Source organism: Ceratotherium simum, chromosome 38 (genome assembly GCF_057802395.1).
Source record: "Ceratotherium simum simum isolate JZ-2026a chromosome 38, ASM5780239v1, whole genome shotgun sequence".
NCBI lineage: Eukaryota > Metazoa > Chordata > Mammalia > Perissodactyla > Rhinocerotidae > Ceratotherium > Ceratotherium simum.
The window spans coordinates 10850574-10869138 of NC_141937.1; the positions used below are offsets into that span (position 1 = coordinate 10850574).

General features: G+C 40.5%; 1 protein-coding gene across 10 annotated transcripts in view; it reads right to left on the bottom strand.

The window, feature by feature from the left end:
* The window catches only part of ARID1B (AT-rich interaction domain 1B), a 412984-nt gene that overhangs the window by 30901 nt on the left and 363518 nt on the right, over positions 1-18565 (bottom strand). For 5 of the 10 annotated variants that reach the window (XM_087425096.1, XM_087425098.1, XM_087425095.1 and 2 more), the window contains 3 exons: positions 9823-9968; positions 2764-2873; positions 1873-2031 (listed from right to left, as the gene is read on the bottom strand). In XM_087425096.1, coding sequence (XP_087281222.1) covers positions 1873-2031; positions 2764-2873; positions 9823-9968 — 415 coding nt within the window. The remainder of the gene's footprint in view (positions 1-1872; positions 2032-2763; positions 2874-9822; positions 9969-18565) is intronic. The other 5 variants (XM_087425101.1, XM_087425100.1, XM_087425105.1 and 2 more) reach the window with 2 other exon arrangements.

Here is an 18565-nt window from a genome sequence, read left to right on the forward strand (position 1 = left end):
AAGAGATAATGTATGTGGAAATATTTAGAAAAAAGAGAAAAGTAATATGCAATTTTAAGTATAGTTGTGTTATAATCAGAAAATGAAGTCAACAATTCAGTTTGCTTTTTTCTTATATTTAAGTAGAAAGGGAGGTTTTGATAATAGGACTATTATCAAATAGGTTTTGATACAGGACTCACTGGATGGAGATAATGTGACGAGTAAGTTAAAACAATAAATATCCCAACCATTCTTTATAATTCAAAAATCAGCAAGGTGGAATTTTAAAACATACAATATGGTCTATTAGTAGTCTTTGTTTTTAATAAATTATTATTCTCAGCTTAAGGTTTTAAAGATTTAATATTTTCAACCTCTGAAAATTTTCCCTCTGAGCCAATATACAAACGTTTTTGAAAAGTTATAATTTGAGTTCTACCTGCTAACTTTGAGAGTATTAGTGATTCAGAAATGCTTTTCTTATGATTAAAACAAAACCAAACAAAACACCAGGGTAGATTATGGGGAAACCCCCCACGATGTTGGCTGCCTTCTGAGACTCAAAGCAAATAAGACAAAGATATCAAAATTAAGGAGTTGCACTCTCCCTTCCTGCTAGTTCTGCTTAACCCATCCTAGGAGCATTTTTCATTTCATCTTGGTTGTTGAAAAAGTGAAACATATGTCTACACAGAAGGTAACAGCGAATATCGACCTTTCTTCCTTGAAAAGGAAAATGCTGGTTATCTTAGAGCTCCACATGAATCTTACAAACATTTACTGGAACCACCAACTCTTCAAACCTTCAGCTCTATCTGTTTAAACCAGCGAATGATAATTAATAGCAGCCTTCTTTTGGGGTTTTGACTAGATTGCCAGATTCTGCAGTTAGAATCTTCTTCCCTTCAACATGTTTTTCCTGAGCTGTGCTCTTCAATACATCGTCTTACAAAAATTAGCGTGTTAATTAAGCCTTCTTGGCAAGTAATTGCATGGTAAGGTTTTTTTTTTTTTTTTTTTAAGATCTTTTGATTCCCTATATGAATGTAAAATAAAGGTTACTACAGCGCCATTCTTCTTTTTTTTTTTTTAACGGCACAGAATTAATTTCTTTAGCAGGAAAATAAAGGCCTAGCTCTACGGACAGAAGAACATTAAGGCTAAAAACAATTCCCTTATATGTACATTACCATATTTGTTTTTATATATTACATGGAAATCAACACAATTTCAAGATTATCAGCAGTCTTGTGCATATAATTTTTCTATCTCAACTGATGCTTATGAAGGCACACATTATTAATCTAAAAGCAGCATTCCAAATATTCACATGCACTAACATTTCTACAACTTTTCTGTTAATTTTTGACAAGTGGATTGAAACAAAGCAGGCTGATATTAGGCGAAACTGTGCCCAGAGTGTAATATTTATATTTTCAGGTGGGCAGTTTTGAAATAAGATGTTTCAGATACAACAGCCCGTGAAAGATTTAGGCCAAAAGCCAAACTTGTCATTTAGTCCATGGCTGCTATTAGTTCCCATATAAATGGAGAAGTAACTCGTTTGAAAGATCTTCTATAAGTGCACAATGGATTAGACATTTAAGCAAAGCCACTGTGTAAAGGAGTTTGGACCCAGTATCACCATCGCATGCTTCGTATAAGAGATGCTTCTTATAACAGCGGTTTCATTACCAGAAATCAACTTCTATGATGCACACAAACTTTACTCATTTTGTTACTAACATAATTATAAAGAAAACCCTTTCATGGATCAATTATGAAGAAAAAGTCTTATAAAACAAATAAATAAGCAAGCATTCAAGTAGAATTCATTCATTATTAAAAAACCCCAAAAAACCAAAAAAACAAAAAACCAGAGCCACTTACAGGGCTTGATGGAGTCTTTGGCCAGCCTGGGCTGCTAATGCTATCACTCTCATCTCCATGAAAGGAGGAGATGCTAGCAGAGCTGGGGGACATTGGGGAAGGGACTGGCAGGTTGCCGGGGGTTGGGGGCTGAGAAATACCCTGAGAGCTGTAGCTATCCTGTGGTAGAGGAATAAAAAAAAAAAAAAAAATGACAAAGGTAGGGCAAACTTTATTTAAAATAACAAAAAGCACATCCAGTTTAACAGACTAATTTTTATATATAATAGATATATATAAAGACATGTACAAACACACACACAAAAACACACATATAAAGGTATTAAAACAACATTCTTAATTAGTATAATTTGGTAAGTTTGCTGGATGCTGGATAAGGCCACTAAGGCACCATGCTTATGTCAAGCTTACATGGAATGCTAAGCATGGGTTACCCCTTATGAGAGAAAGAAAGGAAAAAAAAAAGCTGTTCACCTTATTTATCAAATAAGGCAGGAAAGCAAAATATTAAGTATGTTGTTGTTGCTGAGGTGGCCAAAACAGGAAGCTATAAACTGAAGGCAGAGAAAATGGCTGCAAGGATCAAAACCAGGCAAGGTCCCTTACTTCTCCCCACCCCCAAAGCATTTCTCGAAGGTGGGTCTCGTCCCTCCACCCCTCTCCCACAACCATGAGTTAAATGCCGTAAGAACTAGTAACTTTCAGATCCACACCATGAAGGGGGTGGGGAAAGAAAAGAAGACTACGGACATGTTGCACAAAATGAAGGCATGCAGAAGGGAAGAAACCAAAGGAAAAAAAAAAGTGTAGGCCAACACCAGTGAAGAGAGAACAACATGGCAGCTTCAGCGAGGCAGACCCCACACCGCGTGCAGAGGAGAAAGGAAATACCTTCGACTTGCTCTCAGGCTGCGGAGTGCCTTCTTCTTTACCATCTGCTTTGAGAGGCATGGGCAATTTGGATTCACCAGGAGACATCATATCTGCAAGACCCATAGATGCTAAGCGAAAATAGGAGAAAGAGTTTAGGATTATACATATGATTCTCAGGCTGTGCTCCTGCTAACACAAGTTACTGAGAGATGCATGGGGCACCTGAATTTTCCTTGAAGGAAGAGAAGAAACAGGGAAAAAGAAATCGTAACTCAGAGCGTACTAATTTCTGGAATCTAAATAGCCTGACATTCTGGCAATCCTTTTTTATCTTTAAAAAAAAAAAAACGAAAAAGGCAATCATTTTACTCAAGACCCAAACCACTGAAAGTCAACTTATAGCAATACTATTTTTTCAAAATTATTACAGCTTTAATAGAGTAGGTGACAAGTGGAAATAAGCCCAATGTTTAAATTGCTCACCAGGTGTTGAAAGCAAAGGCTGGATGTGTATAGTTTTTACCTGGTGACTAGAGGATTTAGTGCTTTCTTAATTTCCTAAATTCACATAATCTACGGTTTGCAAAACCATCTGACATTTTCCATTGTTTCATTTGAAAATCTTATCTATTGCCTGTGGCCTAGTGTACAATAACAAAAGACAATCATATCAGATGACTTCAAAAACAATAATCAAAAGTAATTTTTGAAAGAAAGGATTTCTAATTCTTTTGCAATGGGGCTGGTTTCCCTTCAGTCTGGGGCAGTGTGTACATTTATCAATCTTCAGCAGCCGCTCAAATGCCCAGGTCAGACACCCACACCAGCTCAAGAGTCAACCCTACAATCCCAGGCAAAACTCATTTTCTCTCTCTCGGCTCAGAAATTCAATCACGATCATCCAGGCTTTAGAATGAAAGAATGTTCTTCACCAAAGAACAACGGATTTGTACACATTTATTGCAAATACTAACAGAAGTTTTCAAGTTAAAAATATGGTTTAGATTTTTTTTTTTAAAGGAAGAACAAGGCTACAGTAGGGAATTCGTGTAGCTATCCAGGGAATAACAGCTGAATTTCGACAGAACCCCACTGTGAAAACCATCTGCACAACACTGGGCTGTGAGCGCGACACCACACAGATGTGCGAGGACTCAGTGAGGAGAGATGGAAGAGAAAAGGGAGAGGAGAGAGAAGGATGAGCCTTATAAATGAGTGAAACCTGGAAAACATTCCTATTTCAAAATAAACCTGAGGTTTTAGGAACAGGATCCATTTTATATTCTGCAAAACAAAGTGCTGGCTCAACCCAGGCAGTGCACACGTGCCAAAAAAAAAAAAGAAGCTTTAAAAAAGGCTCTACAGATTGCCCACTACAAAATGATTATTGCACATATTCATGTATTACTATGTTTTAGAAAATAATTAGTTTTAATTACAGCAGTGAGAGAGTGAGCAGGGCTCTGGCGAATTAGCTGGCAAGCGTTGTGGTGCTAATTTGCTAATATCGTTAGCATCACTGCAGGTTGAGACCAGAGGTCCTGCGAGAAGAGCCCACCCCGCCACGTGCCCGTGAGTTTACACCAGCGCGCTCAATGGTGCACTCTGAAACGCCTGTATTTTCCACGGGCTTATTGGCTTGTTTTTCAAAGCCCATTTGCAGCCCCATCAGCCCTTGAAGTCATCGCCACACACACAAATCATAATTGGGATGTTTTTCTTTTTTCCAAATTACTTTCAATACTTAGACTTTAAGAACTGGAACAAAAAGCTTTTTCAAGTGATGCAGCTGCAGAGAAAAATCTATTGGGATCAGCTAAAAATGCTGTTATTTTTGTGAACGTGTGAAACCTCAGGAAAGCAGCTGAGAGAGATTACACCAAGAAGACCGCCTGGTTCAAAGCGGTGGATTGCTTTCCTGCGGTTTTCTCTCGCGCGTCTAGCAAGATACGAATTAGTAAATCTGTACATTAAGAAACACCCTTTTTAGAAGAATAGAAGGCAAAAAAAGTAAGGTGAGTGTGGAAAGAGGGGCTTATTTATGAAAGTCCCCATGTCCTTGCTAGTTATTTGCAGAGTGGGTTCAAAGGAATGAAGACCACATGATACCAGAGAAAGGGGCAAAGTAATGGACATAGGGCTTCTGTCAAGTCCCGCTTCTCCAAAGGTGATGATGAACATTGTTGTCAGTCTTTACAATAAATTATGCCTATATATTATTTTTGAAAAATAGGAAATAATATCCTTCTTCATTCATTAAATGTGTTAATGTACACAAAAGCAATTTTTAAGCATAAAGAACTAGGCCAATGTGTATTATGATAATTAACGATAACAATTTACACTGATTTAAAAATCAGACTTAGATGAATATAAGCATATCTGTTGGTTTGAAATTCACCAAACTTCTTCACTCTCTATTAAGTACTTTAAAATGGGCATTTGGGGTATACAAATATAAAAACTGTCAAAAGTTGCATTGCTTTATTATTTTGAGAGATAAATAAGGATGGGGTTTAGAGTAGTAGTTTTATTTAGTACTCCTGCCTTAGCATGTACATTTTATTTTACTAAATGGATCATAAGGTCTTTCCTTATTGTGGCTTTTACTACTGCTTTTGTTGAAATGCTTATTTTTGACTTCTTACCAGAATTCTCAATGAATCACTGCAAAGAGCCATACGCCTCCCAGGGCAATGGTACTCCAGGGGCACTATTTTTTTCTCCTTTCCCAGAAGAGGAAGACCACCACTATTATAAGGATGTGTTAAATCAAGCACTGTTCCTTCTCCTACTGACATCAGTAATCCAGTATGTAAAGTTCAGACATAAAAAGGGGCAATGAAGAACCTGCGACTGCAGTGGGGACTGTAAATACATTTCCAACACCAGCCTCTGGCTTCACCATTGAAATTTAAGAGCTAGAATGACTGCCTCAAGTAAGTGTGGGTCAAAGTCCTAAAGCAGCTATTCCACCCTGGATTTCATATATTCAGAAAGAACATAAAGAACATATGGGGCGAGTGAAACTGAACTTAACCATTCATTCCTACTCCCCCAGCTTCCTTCACTTAGTCTCCCTACAAGGCTGCCAAATCGTTCCCAGAAGATGGTAAAATAGGACCAGAAACACACAAACAGTTCTTTTCTTTTCATGGTAAATAATACACCATACTCTGCAAAATATTTTATTCCTTGTTTTTTGAAAACACAAAAGGGCCTATCCATGTGTATACATCTGTAGATATTCATGACTATTTTTATATGTGGCAAATATATAAAGAACCCCGTTAACATAACTCAGACAGTTTATGAGAAACGCTCAGGAGAAACACTTCTCTTGGACTGGATCAGCAAGGCCTTGAAAGAATCTCCCGTCACTTCCCTCTGCTGATGTACCTCCACAGGGGCAGTGGGAGTGAGATGCATGACCCCATAATTTCCATCCCAAGGAAACATGCCAGCCGAGCAAACCAGTACACTTGCTATGCATCACTGCTTCAAGGAAAGCAGCCAATCTCTCCTGCTAACTGGACTGATGCTTCCGAGAAAGCCCCAGCTACATACCAAGCCTGGAGCTACCAATGTACCTGGCGTAATCTCTATACATTTTTCCCAGTTTGACATGATTTTCCTAATTTATCAAGTCTTTTGTATTTTGGGCGGCAGAGGAGGGCAGCAATTCACCCAAAATCATTAACTTAAAGCAATGAGCAAACAAAAACCTAACAATCTTTATAAACTACTGAGACAACCACTAGCAATGGTGCTAAAGACCCAGAACTTCCTTTGCGCAAGACCCTCAAGTCTCAAGATGGAAAACGGCTATCCATCTGGTAGATTTATATTCTAGGCATAGTTCCGTAAATCTTTTTTTTTTTTTTCAATTTCAGAACAGCAAATGATCTGGTAAACAGCTAATGCCACACAAAGCTGGCAGTGGTTCTGCCAGGAGACTGTTGAACAAAATACCCCTAAATCGGTGGTTCTCAAGCGTTAGCATGCACAGATAAAAATTACCCGAGGAGTCTGTTAGGAATGCAGATTCCTGGACCCACCCTCAGAAACTATGATGGGGGCCCAGGAATCTGTAGTTTTAACAAGCATTCCAGGCGACTCTGAGAGGTGGTTCTCAAGTCTTGAGAACACCGAAGGAAGGAGTGGATACTGAGTCGTGTGACTGCCTTTTTTTCTTCGTAAGAGCTATTGGAGCTAGTATGCCTCCTACTGGTAGGACATTAATAGAACCCTGCCTTTGGACGGAGCAGTGCTGGGGCGGCAGAAAGATTCACACCACTGGAATTTGACAGGGCTCTGCATGGGAGGAAGGCCTGGCTACAGCGGAGTATGACTGCTCATTTACTATCTGTGGGTTATACCGATGGAAATGCCCTACGCTTTGTAGAGTGACTTAGAACCACAGACAGTAGATATATTTTCTGGAATTTAGACATCTTTAAGATGATGGTTTATATGCAGACAAGTATATGACTAATGAATATTATGAAACAAAGAAGTACAATGTAACTAACAACACAAGTATTACATAAGGGTGTATTTAACAAGGTTATACACGACATAATTTTGCCATAGTAATATATAATTCTAATCTTTTAATCCAAATAATTAAAAAAAAAGCTCCTTTAGAGAGAAAAAAATCCCCACTGCTTCCCATCCCACATCCCCTGCATTTTAAGTGAAGAAATAGTTGTCACATTCATACTCACACTGACTCCATTTAAATAATTACTCGCTCACTGAAGCCTGTAACAATTTGTCACTACACAGGATGACTTCTTTTGGCCCTGTGCACCATCTACAGCACAACTGTTTGAACTCAGCAAAGAGGATGCTGGAATGCCAGTTGCATAAGCTGCTAACTGAGGTTCAGAAAATCCCACTGCCAGCCCTGGCTATCATTTGTATTATCTTCACTTTCGCCAAAGTGTCCTTTGATGGAGAAAATGCTTTGCTGTTATCACTGATAATTCATCTCCATGGGCCCAAACCAAGTAGACTGATGAGATGATGGTCCAAGCCATTTCTGGCCCATCTCTAGAAAAGTCAAGTGTACACCTTCAGCCCAAAACTCTCATCAGGAGCTACAGTGGAACGTTTTGGGTTCCTTTGTCATTCCTGTTTCCCTCAGAGATTCTAAGACAGAGCAGATTCACATGTACCTATCAATAGATACACAGTCAACACGCCATTGTCAATATGCCTTGGATGTGCCGGCTGATTACTTTCTATCAGGTAGCATTTGACTTAATAAAGCTAAAATAAAATCTTCTAAGTATGTAGAGGAAAATTTGATAAATGATTAAATTATTAAAAATTCAATATTTTAAAATGCATAATGCAATAAAAAAATACACTACTAGCCCATACAAAAGACTGTGAGGATAAATGGCCCTTCCTTGAACAGATTTCCTCTGTATGAAATAATGAATAGCTGAATTATCTGAATAATAGTCATAAAAAGAAACCCTCTCTGTGAATCTCCATTAAATTGGTTACTCCTTAGGAATACATAAATCTTCTTAGGCAGGGCCTGGTGCCGTCTATTTGTTGTTGGTTATTTTTGTGGCTCCGGGGTCCAAAGGAAAAAGGGAAAAATGAGTACTGCTAATAGTAGGTGAAAATTTATTGTGTCGTTTCAATGCTCTGAAGTCATTTTATTTCAGCCAGCCAGACAAAACACAATGTCACAACCCAAATACACCATTACGTGGGACAGAGCTGGGAAGGGAAGGGGAAACTTCTAGCTAACAGACTGTTCAAGAGCTTTTCACTTTTCATCTCAAATGTAAAAACATCTGCCTCACTGGGATGAATGACTGCCTGCTTAACATCAGGAAGGGCTATTTTATTTATTTTCACCAGTCGGTTCTGTTTTTCCCTCTTCCACGAATCTTTAAAGAGAAGTAACCAAGGAATGGCACTATTCAATCAGGCCCTAGAAACCAACAACTCAGAAGCTCAGAGAGGACGCAAGCCCAGCCTCTCGCTGTCTGTTCTGCCTGACAAAGAAACAACAGCTCGGGGGGCAGCCTTTCAAAGATGGCGAGGTCAGGAAGGCAGAGGAAATGAAAAGAGATAAGAAGAGGGAGCTTAAGCCTCTAACTCCACGATGTTTTCCTAACACATCATAAAGTGGTGCAGGACACACAACTGGTTACGCAAAGCTCTGCTTTAACTAAATGAGAGAATCCTACCCCAAATGGTATCTACACTAGATAACTCTAACAGGCACTAGAGAGTAACAGGTCAATTGAAACACACAGCGTTTCCTCATGTAAAGGGTGGCACTCATCATTGCTAGGTAGTGTGGTGGCTGGAGGAGGTGGTCCAGGGCCTGAGAACAGGGAAGATGTGCACAGCTGTAGACACTCTTGGTATTTCCACAGACTTGACACAATACCCTTACTGCACTAATCAGATGGGGTTTGGTAAGAATGCAATGGTTGAGATCATAAAGTGGGTTGAAAAAATTAAGCATAATGAAAAATTTAACACAGTTCTTTAAAAAAAAATAATATATAATTTCTCAATAGAGACAATCTGCAAACAACTCTTATGGGACAACTATTTCCATGCATATACTTAAAGGTGAGTTTCCCTAAATAAAAAAAGGACTTCAAACCCTGTCTTGTTCTGCCCTTCCCTTCAATCGCTTCTTCTGAAATACGAATTTTAATTGTTTATCTCCACCACTATGACATGGAGAGTACAGATTTTGTCATGGGCTCTTCCAACACTCCTAATAATGCCCAAAGATAAAAAGAACTTAGTGTGTGTATTTAGCAAGCATTCTCAATGACACTTGAAATATGTCCACATATTATACAAACACAGAAGGAATAAAAATAATTTACATAAAATGTAATGTGATCCTCAAGTCTTAAAATAGTTAAATAGATTGAGCGAGTTTCCAAGCAGCAGAAGAGAAGTATTTTTCCCCTTTTCACCAAATGATCCGATGGCTCGAGGTCTTTCCGGACTTTCAGTGGTGCAAGCCTAAGAGGAGAAGAGGGACAAGGGAGGGCAGCCCTCGGGAGCACGGGGCTGCCACGTTACCTGTTGAGCTGTTCACCATATTAGGCGTCATGCTGTAGGGGGGCGCCTGGGTGTTCATGAGCCCAGAGCTGTTGTTCATGGGCTGGCTGTAGGGAGAGCTGGAAGCCATAAGTCCACTTTGATTCACGCCAGGAAAACTTCCTTGCCTATATGAAGAGAAAGCACATGCATACATACACTGACCGTGCATCTTACCAGCCGTTTATCCTGGAAGTCATTTCTAATAATGCATTGATGCAAGGGGTGGGGCTGTTAGTTTTCATGTTTGCTTAAAATAATTTATTTCCTGGAGAGAGAGGCTGAACTCTATTGCTAGGCAATTATTTCATTCATTATGTAAAAATTCCAAATAATATAAATTCCACAAATAAATTACATGTTTCTAATCATGTCAAGTGTTCCAGGTTATAATTTATATAGAGAAATATAGCAAGAAAGGGGGAACTTGAAATAAGAACAGGAATTACAAAAGCAAGCAAAATTAACTTCTAATGCTTAAAAAGATCTGACTCTCAATTAACATTACCTAGTATCCTCGAATCAAAAAATAGAAGTCCAGAAATGAAAAACAAAGGGGCAGTGTGAGAATGTTATTTAAAAAAAATTTTTTTTCTTTGACCTAAATTTTCTGATATAATAAATATGGAAGAAAGCATTTCCCAAACTCCCTTCAACCCTGTATTTTAACATTCTGAAATTAGGTACTATTAAAAACACACCAATTTCCCTATACTAAAATTACACAGTAAACATTGGACTTCCACTTCTGTTTGTAGGATTTTCTGTGCCAGGAGGGAGCCTAAACTGACTGGCTGTGAGTGTCTTTCATAGGCCCTGTCACCTCTTCCCCAATGCCATGCAGAATCAGGAACTCATCTTTTTGGTGACTTAGTTTTGTGTCTCTGCCCTGTGAATGACAAACTTCTCTTGAAAGAGGAAAAGGGTATTCTTTGATCTGAAGGAGACAACTGTCACACAATGTCATTTTTCTAACTGCTGGTAATGAGACTGGGGAGAGATCTAAACAGCACAGTGGTTTAATTCTCCCAGGAAAATTAATGCAAAAAGAAAGATGATGGCAATGTGGCAAAATCTTTAAAAGACTCCACCATGGTAGTCAAGCTTTTTTAATGTAAATAGTATCCCTTTAAAAAACTTTTCAAAGTTTTTGCCATTAATGTTTACATTTAGGAGTAAAGCTAATGGGTGGGGGTTGGTAAAAATCCAGACACTTTACTTCTTTGTTCCAAATTAATTATGATTAATTATGATTATAACCCCCTCCGCCTCCATTAAACTGTCATTTGGTGGCTCTTAAAGTATTAAAGTAGTAAAAAAATTTTAAAGAGGCTCTTTAAAACATTAACATAAGTCTCTAAAAATATATATACTATTCTTTCTGTGTTGCTATTTTCATTGGATTCAACTTTCTGCCTTACAGAAAAAGTTCAAACATGGTCTATTTGAAAATTCAAAGTATCTATCAAATGTTTGAGTGGTTTTACTTCTTTTAAACATTATACAAACCATTCAGGGAAATTCTGTACAAACTAACACTTGATGATGGCTTGGAAAGAACATTCTAGAAGGCTGAAAGAGTACCGGTGTGAGTGCGGCTCTGGAGAAAGGAGGGTTATTTAGCCTTGAATTCTAAGACTGCTGAATCAGTATTAGAATACCCACTGCAGTTCATTAAGAATGGATCTGAGATCATCCAATGGCTTCTGATTAACCTCCAGGTCGTCAAATACCTATAAATACATTGCCCAGCAGCTATAAAAACATATCCCTATATGATTCGGGTCTTCACATCAGCATGTAGATTGTTGGCATTAACTCAAATATGGGTTAGGGTCCCTGCTGAGGTGTTTTCATTCAAACAAAAGACAATTTAGCTCTGATGTAACTGTTCCAAAAGAAAACAACGGTGCCTGCAGATAAGTCACGTGAAGAGCATCCGTAACTTTTGAAGACGCTTCGTCTTCTGGAGACAACTTCCAAGTCAATGATTGCTTCCAAGTCTCAACCAGCTCTGACCTGTCCTTCAAGATCCAGTTTCTAGGCTACCTTCTCTGTGAAGGCCGTCCTTATTCCCCCACTTGCAAGCTCTGCACTTTCTTTTGTATATTAAAACAATTTATGAGCATGTCTTGACTCTTCTAGGAGTGTATGCCTCCTGAGAGGAGCAACTGAGCACATGACACTACTAAAAAATATTTCTTAAATGAATGAATTGAAAGAGAACACTTTTATCATTGTAAACAGGCATTATGAAAGATGGCGACCTTCTCAAGCTTCCACCAAATTCATTTTCACTTGCGGTGTAACTAACGTGTATGAAACTAACAGTTCCTCAAGCATACTTGTTTATAACTAAGGTGGAAAAGAGAATCAGAATATAAAACCCACCAGGCAGATGTTAAATGAAGTAACCTCTAAGGTCTCATCAAACCCTAATCTATGATTTCTCCCCCAAGTCTGCACTGTCCATCATCAATCACCATAAGACGATGAAGACACACGTTATAGAGATCTTAAAAAATACCCTTAAAATAACAAAAAATTAAAGATTTAAAGGTCTGTGTGTTGGATGTCAGTGGCTGGTCACAATGGTCCTCAATTAAATCACGCCTATTGTTTTAAAAGTCTGGTTAAAAAGCCAGGGGTCTTCACTCTGTCACTAGCCACACTTGCCACTGTCACTGAGATCTGGGAGCAAATCACTTTGGCTCTCTGGGCCTCAATTTTTCCATAGGAACATGGAGGGACTGATAATGGTAATAACACTAACAACTTACCAAGTACTTACAAATATGCCTAGCACGATTTCTAGGCACTTTACACACTGAATATTTTAAATTTCTGGAGGAAGGTTGGGAGAATTATGCTCACATACAAAGAAAGAAAATAAGGATCAGAGAGATTAAATAGCTTGCCTAAAGACACACAGCTAGTAAGTGGCGTAAATAGCATAACAATTCCCCAAGCCTGCTCCAGTCCAGTATACTACACCTCTCTCTCCAAGGGCCCTCTAACACTGCTAAGACACGACGAGACAAAGTAGAATGGCCTACTTGTATCCCTTTCTATTTGTCTACCATACTCATCTTTAGTTGCAGAAAGTTGACAAATCAGAATGACGCCTTTCTCTGAGCTTTCTGGAGTGTGCACTTCAGCAAGGGGGACACAGGGAGAGTTAGAGGTGGTGGAAGTGAACAGAACAGCGCCCTGGACACTTGCATCCAGGAAAGAGTTTATCCTGTGTGCTGCAAGCCTCTTGGGTATTCAAGGAGGGAAGCAGCAGAGAGGGAAGTATGCCTTCCCAGGAATGCAGGGCATGTGGCCATGAGTACCGTACCTGGACACCTGTCTAAATGTGGGAGACAGCCAGGTTTTCATCATCGCAGAAGAGATCCTATTCATTAGTGCTTTGGAAACCACTGCCAAGACTATTGGTAATTTTGAACAAGCGAGATGGGCTTAACACTAAAAAAGAGCTTTCAGTGCACTCTGCTGAATTTTGTAAATTGAGACAACTTGTTTTGTGGATGGAAACATAACATGGCCGCCTCTCTGACTTCTCACTGTGTTGCTAGTAGAAGAGGATTTCTGTGGCCCAGGACAAAAAGCTCACGGGGTTGGGCCGGCTACCATTACTGGGACCCCAGCAACCTCAGAAGAGGTGGAGCCCTTTCCAGAGGCAGCACTTGCCAACTGCTAAGTCCCTCTCTGCCCACAGCAACATTCGGGATGCTCCAGATGGAATCAGGAGAGCAAGGAAGTAAATCACCACACACTTTCTTTTTCCAAAAGGAAACAAGAGCAACAAAACAAAAAACAGGCACAAACTGGAACGAGGGGAACATTTTCAAGGTAAAACTTAACAAAACGTAAATGGCACCTGGAAGAGCCAAGCGTCCGACCGTGACCTCTGGATTTGTGAATTACTGGGCTATTGCTTCCAGTGGGGCTACAGGCTCAGGTCATTTTTGTTACAAATGACTGCTGTCCTGATGCCACAGATTCCCAACCTGCGATGCTGGTGGCAATGAACGCCCAATAACGTCTCGGGGGGAATTTAATAAACATTAAAAATAACATTTCATTGCTGTCATGCTGCTGAGGGGCCCCTGGACTGGCCTCGTGACGATGACTGTGTGAGGCGGAGCTCACGATTCACTGCGTGCTAAGCATCCATCCGGCCCTGCCCTGCCCTGTGCCAGCCCTACAGCCCCGCACTATTCCCCTACCTTTTCATGTCGCAGTATGACGTGGAGGGTTGTTATTTAAACTCTTGGTCCTACAGAACAACCAGCAGAACTTCATTTAAATCGGTCTTCGGTTGGGACTAGATGTTAAGTGTTTAAGATCTGTCATTTTATGACAAAAACCAGGTTCTTATTATGAGAATATTTCAGAAGCAGAGCCTGCAAATTCATTTCCCTAAAGCTCTCCTCATTCCTGCTTCTCAGTCTACACACACACACACGTCATTTTTTATAGATTTTCTTTTTATTCACTTTGCAGCCTTCTCAAACATTACACATTCATCTGCCAACAAAGAGCTGGCTTTGGGGAAAAAAAAACAAAAGCAAATACCAATTTAAAAATGACCATTTCCAATGGTTCACTGGGAAGGCAGAAAGGGGAATATAGCTTCCCACTACAGTTTGAATTTAGCAGTTAAAAATATTAGTATGAAATCCTACAAAGAGCAACCACACATTTCTAAGTATCTTGTTTTTAAGTCAACTACAATAAAGTTTAAAATAAAATAAAATCTGCATATGATTTTGGTGCTCTAAAAGAATATTTAGGCCAGATCGTTTTAGCAACCACCACTATTTTTTTCTCAACAGTGACAGACGGGGAAGTGTGAAATATATATCCTGAAAACGAATGGATTTCTGATACAGCTCTTTGGAGAAAGGGAGGGACAGACAGAAGAAATACTTTGGAAACAGACACCACGAGAGTGAAGTCACTTTATATTAAAGTCCCAGTGGCAGAGACACACGGAGAGAAGCTCCACTCTGAAGAGTTCTAGCACATTCACTGATACATTCTTGAGTTACGTTCAAAATGAATATGAGGCAAAGCATGCTTTATTGGAAAATGTGTATGACGGCCAAATATACACATATCTTCCTCTATATGGACTGTCACTATAGATGTTTGAGTTGTGAAGCCAGAAAAGATGGCTTACTGACAAAATAAATTTGGCTAACACTAAAATTTGGGGCACTTTTTCACTTAAACCCAATAGTTACCAGAACCAAGAACTTGAAACTTTGAAAAGCCCAATTCCAACAGTTTATTCTTGGAGAGTTCCAACCGTACTGATAACATTACACAGGATGTCCTATTTTAAATGTTTTCTGAATACAAACTATTTTCACAGGTGTGTCCAGCGTCACTGCTAAGACAGACTTTCAACCTCAATTACACAGCGACTCTTCCAAAGCAGTACCAAGAAGGACAAATTCCGTCGAGATTATTTTAAATCTAATATCTGAAGAGGGAAAAACACTACCGATGTCCCCCAAACAACACAACCAAAACAGAAAAGCAAGCCTGAGGCCATGTTTGGTGTGGCTAATCCATCGGTCTCTTCCAACAATGCATCAGCAATCCTGGTGGCAAAATAATGCTGTAATTTCAACAAGCCAGTTGTCCAGCTAGTAATCAATCCCATGAAGATAAAGTGGCCTTTATATCATTAAACCAAAGACAAACAGAAGTGCCGGTGATTTAAAAACAGTAGATTCCTGTAAAAATACACAGCCACATGCTATTTTTCAAAAAAATATTGCAGCCTTTTCACTCAGGGAGACATGCTGGAAATAACTAAAATGAATTAGAAATACCTTCTGTTTAGTTGATAGTCACAATCACTTGCTCCAGATGGGTGTTTTAAGACAGGCAGAGGGGAGGGGGGCAGGAGGAGCACAGCAGTGGGCCAAAACCAAAGCACACAGAAGTCCAATGACCAGAAGAGTGAGTGTCAACCTGCACCACACCACGTGGATGAAGGAGAGGGGCGTGCGCTGGGGCAGCTTATAGAAAGGGAGGTCAGAGTAAGCTCCCTGAGGGAGGGATGCCGGCCCCTCCTTCCCCTTCCCTCAGGTGAGATCTGAGGGATTGAATGGGAACCAGTCAGGTGAGGAAGAGAGGAGAGGGCATCCAGGAGCAGGGGAGGGCTGGTGGAGAGAAGGAGTAAGCAATGAGAGTGGAGAGGGATGGATCACTCCAGGCTTACGGTCTGTAAGGTTAGGTCTGGATCCTAAGAGAAATGGGAAGAGACTAGGGGTTTTCATGCAGGAGAAATGGCATAAAAAGACGTGTATGTCAAAGGCATCATTCTCTGACTGGGGAAGGGAGGACATCCTGGAGGCAGGAAGAATGATGGTAGGGCCAACAGGTGTGCAGCTATTACAACAGTCCAGGGAAGAGACGACTGGGGGCTGGGGAGCAATAAACAGCTGAGCAGTACCTTGGAGGTAAACCTGACAGGACTTGGTGATGAATTAGATACTGTGGAGAAAGAAAAGGTGCACCAAGAAGTCTCGCAGGTGTCTGGCTTGCACAAGAGAATGGATAATGGGGCAGTCTCTGAGAGAGAAAGCACTAGAGAGACCATAGGTTTGGCCGTGGACATGCTGCGTCTGACATCCTCTGAGCTCCCAACAGGCAACGACAAGAAGAAGCTGGAGGGCCGGCCCTGTGGCTTGGTGGTTAAGTGCGCGCGCTGCGATGCTGGCAGCCCGGGTTCGGATCCCGGGTGCGCATTGAGGCACCACTTCTCTGTCCATCCTGGGGCCGAGTCCCACATACAGCAACTAGAAGGGTGTGCAGCTATGACATACAACTATCTACTGGGGCTTTGGGGGCAAAAAATAAAATAAATAAAATTTAAAAAAAAAAAAAAAAAGAAGAAGCTGGAGACTCAAGTCGGGAAAGCAGAGGGTGAGGCCTTTAATGCACCTTTCCTCTCTATGCAGGAATGCCCTTTACGATACTTCTTGAGTCTTTTTTCTAGGATCTTCCCTTGTTGTGAATGCAATCTCTTTTCAAGGCAGCCTGCTCCCTTAAAGAGAGCTGAAATGTGTATAACACCAGCAACAAAGCTGGAGCAACAATTATCAGTCATTTATTAGCTATAAATTACTAACTCCCCAAACCCTTTGGTAACTGATACATTTAAGTTTTATCTTTTCCTTTACAAATGGGCAAAGTGGGCCTGCCCTGATGGTCTAGCGGTTAAAGTTTGGTGTGGAACCACACCACCCATCTGTCGGTTGCCATGCTGTGGCAGTGGCTCACATAGAAGAACTAGAAGGATTTACAACTAGGACACACAACCATGCACTGGGGGGCTTTGGGGGAAAAAAAGGCAAAGAGGAATGTTATTTTTCAACAGCTCTATGAAAAAGACCGTTTCCATAGAAGGGCAGAGGTAACTTGGTTAGCATATTCTTGAGAATGGTCTTTTGAGTGAATATGCACGTAGTGGATAACTCTTCAGAGTAGACCTTCTTCTATCGCTTCTCGGCCTTTTGGCTAAGATCAAGTGCAGAGTAGACCTTCTTCTCCTTGCCATGTCCTTGCCATGGGCCTGTATAATGTGGCATTGCCCACAGGGCCTTTCTGTGTCTAAAGCAGTTCTCTGGTCTCCTCCACCTTTCTCCAGAGAGCTGTATTCTCACCCATGCATCCTGGTGAAGCTGTTTCCACCAAGCACCGAGGAATAGGGCACATTCCATCTTGCACTTCCTAGAAGCCTATAACACAGACACATTTTCCCCTTTTTGTTAACTACTTCACGCAGACTTGTCAGAGGGTTCCAGCCTGTTATTAGTTCTGCTCCCGGCTCACTGCTCAAACAGCTCCTATTGTGCAATTTCAAGATTCAGTTCTTCCTTTTCGCCTCAAAGCAGGTAATGGGTTTTAGTTGTTCCTAAAGCAGCTGACTGGGCCTCACCTTCTCCCTCAAAGCAACCAGAGAACAAGCAGAGCTCGAGGGTTCTGAAGCGAGAGACTTCCTTGTCAGGGTGTGAAGAAAACGCAAAAACAGTGTCTGGCTGCTTGAATTTTGGTAATTCATGACTAAGAATGTTCTCTTCATCTCCAAGTTGATCTTGGCTTGTTAACCCCATTGTTCTTTTATTATGAACTGTTTACTGGCAATCATGCAAAAATGACCTAAAAGTCTCCCTTTCGAAGATGCTTCATTCAGAGATTTTGACGTCAGCACTTCTCTGTAATTCCCAGCACCCTCGCGGCCCTGAGTGCAGGGCGGGAAGAAAGCTGCAGGGAGCAGCAGGGAGTTCCAAAATCTGTCCTTTCTCTGCAGGAGAAGACCCCAGAACTCTGTGGGTTCTGGGACACGTAGCTCCCACTGGCCTCTGACAAGACACAAAGGGCACAGTTTCCTGGTCTGGTAAAAACGAGATCCATTATAACTTGCGAACGTAAAACCAGTTGCCATTGATGTCCCCACAAAAAGAAAGAAGTGCCCCTTTCTAACTGCATTACCTTAAAGATCTTTACTTCAAAAAGTTTATCTTGAGATCACAATACCATTAAGAAAAGATCTAGGTTAATTGATAAGGAGGGCTATTCCTTTTTGGCGACAGAAATACCCACTATTTATACCAGGACATCCCCTTCCTGGGTAGAAGGTATACTGGAGAGTGAACTGATAAGGGAATAAATGTAAATATGGGTCTCCTTGGGGGGGGGC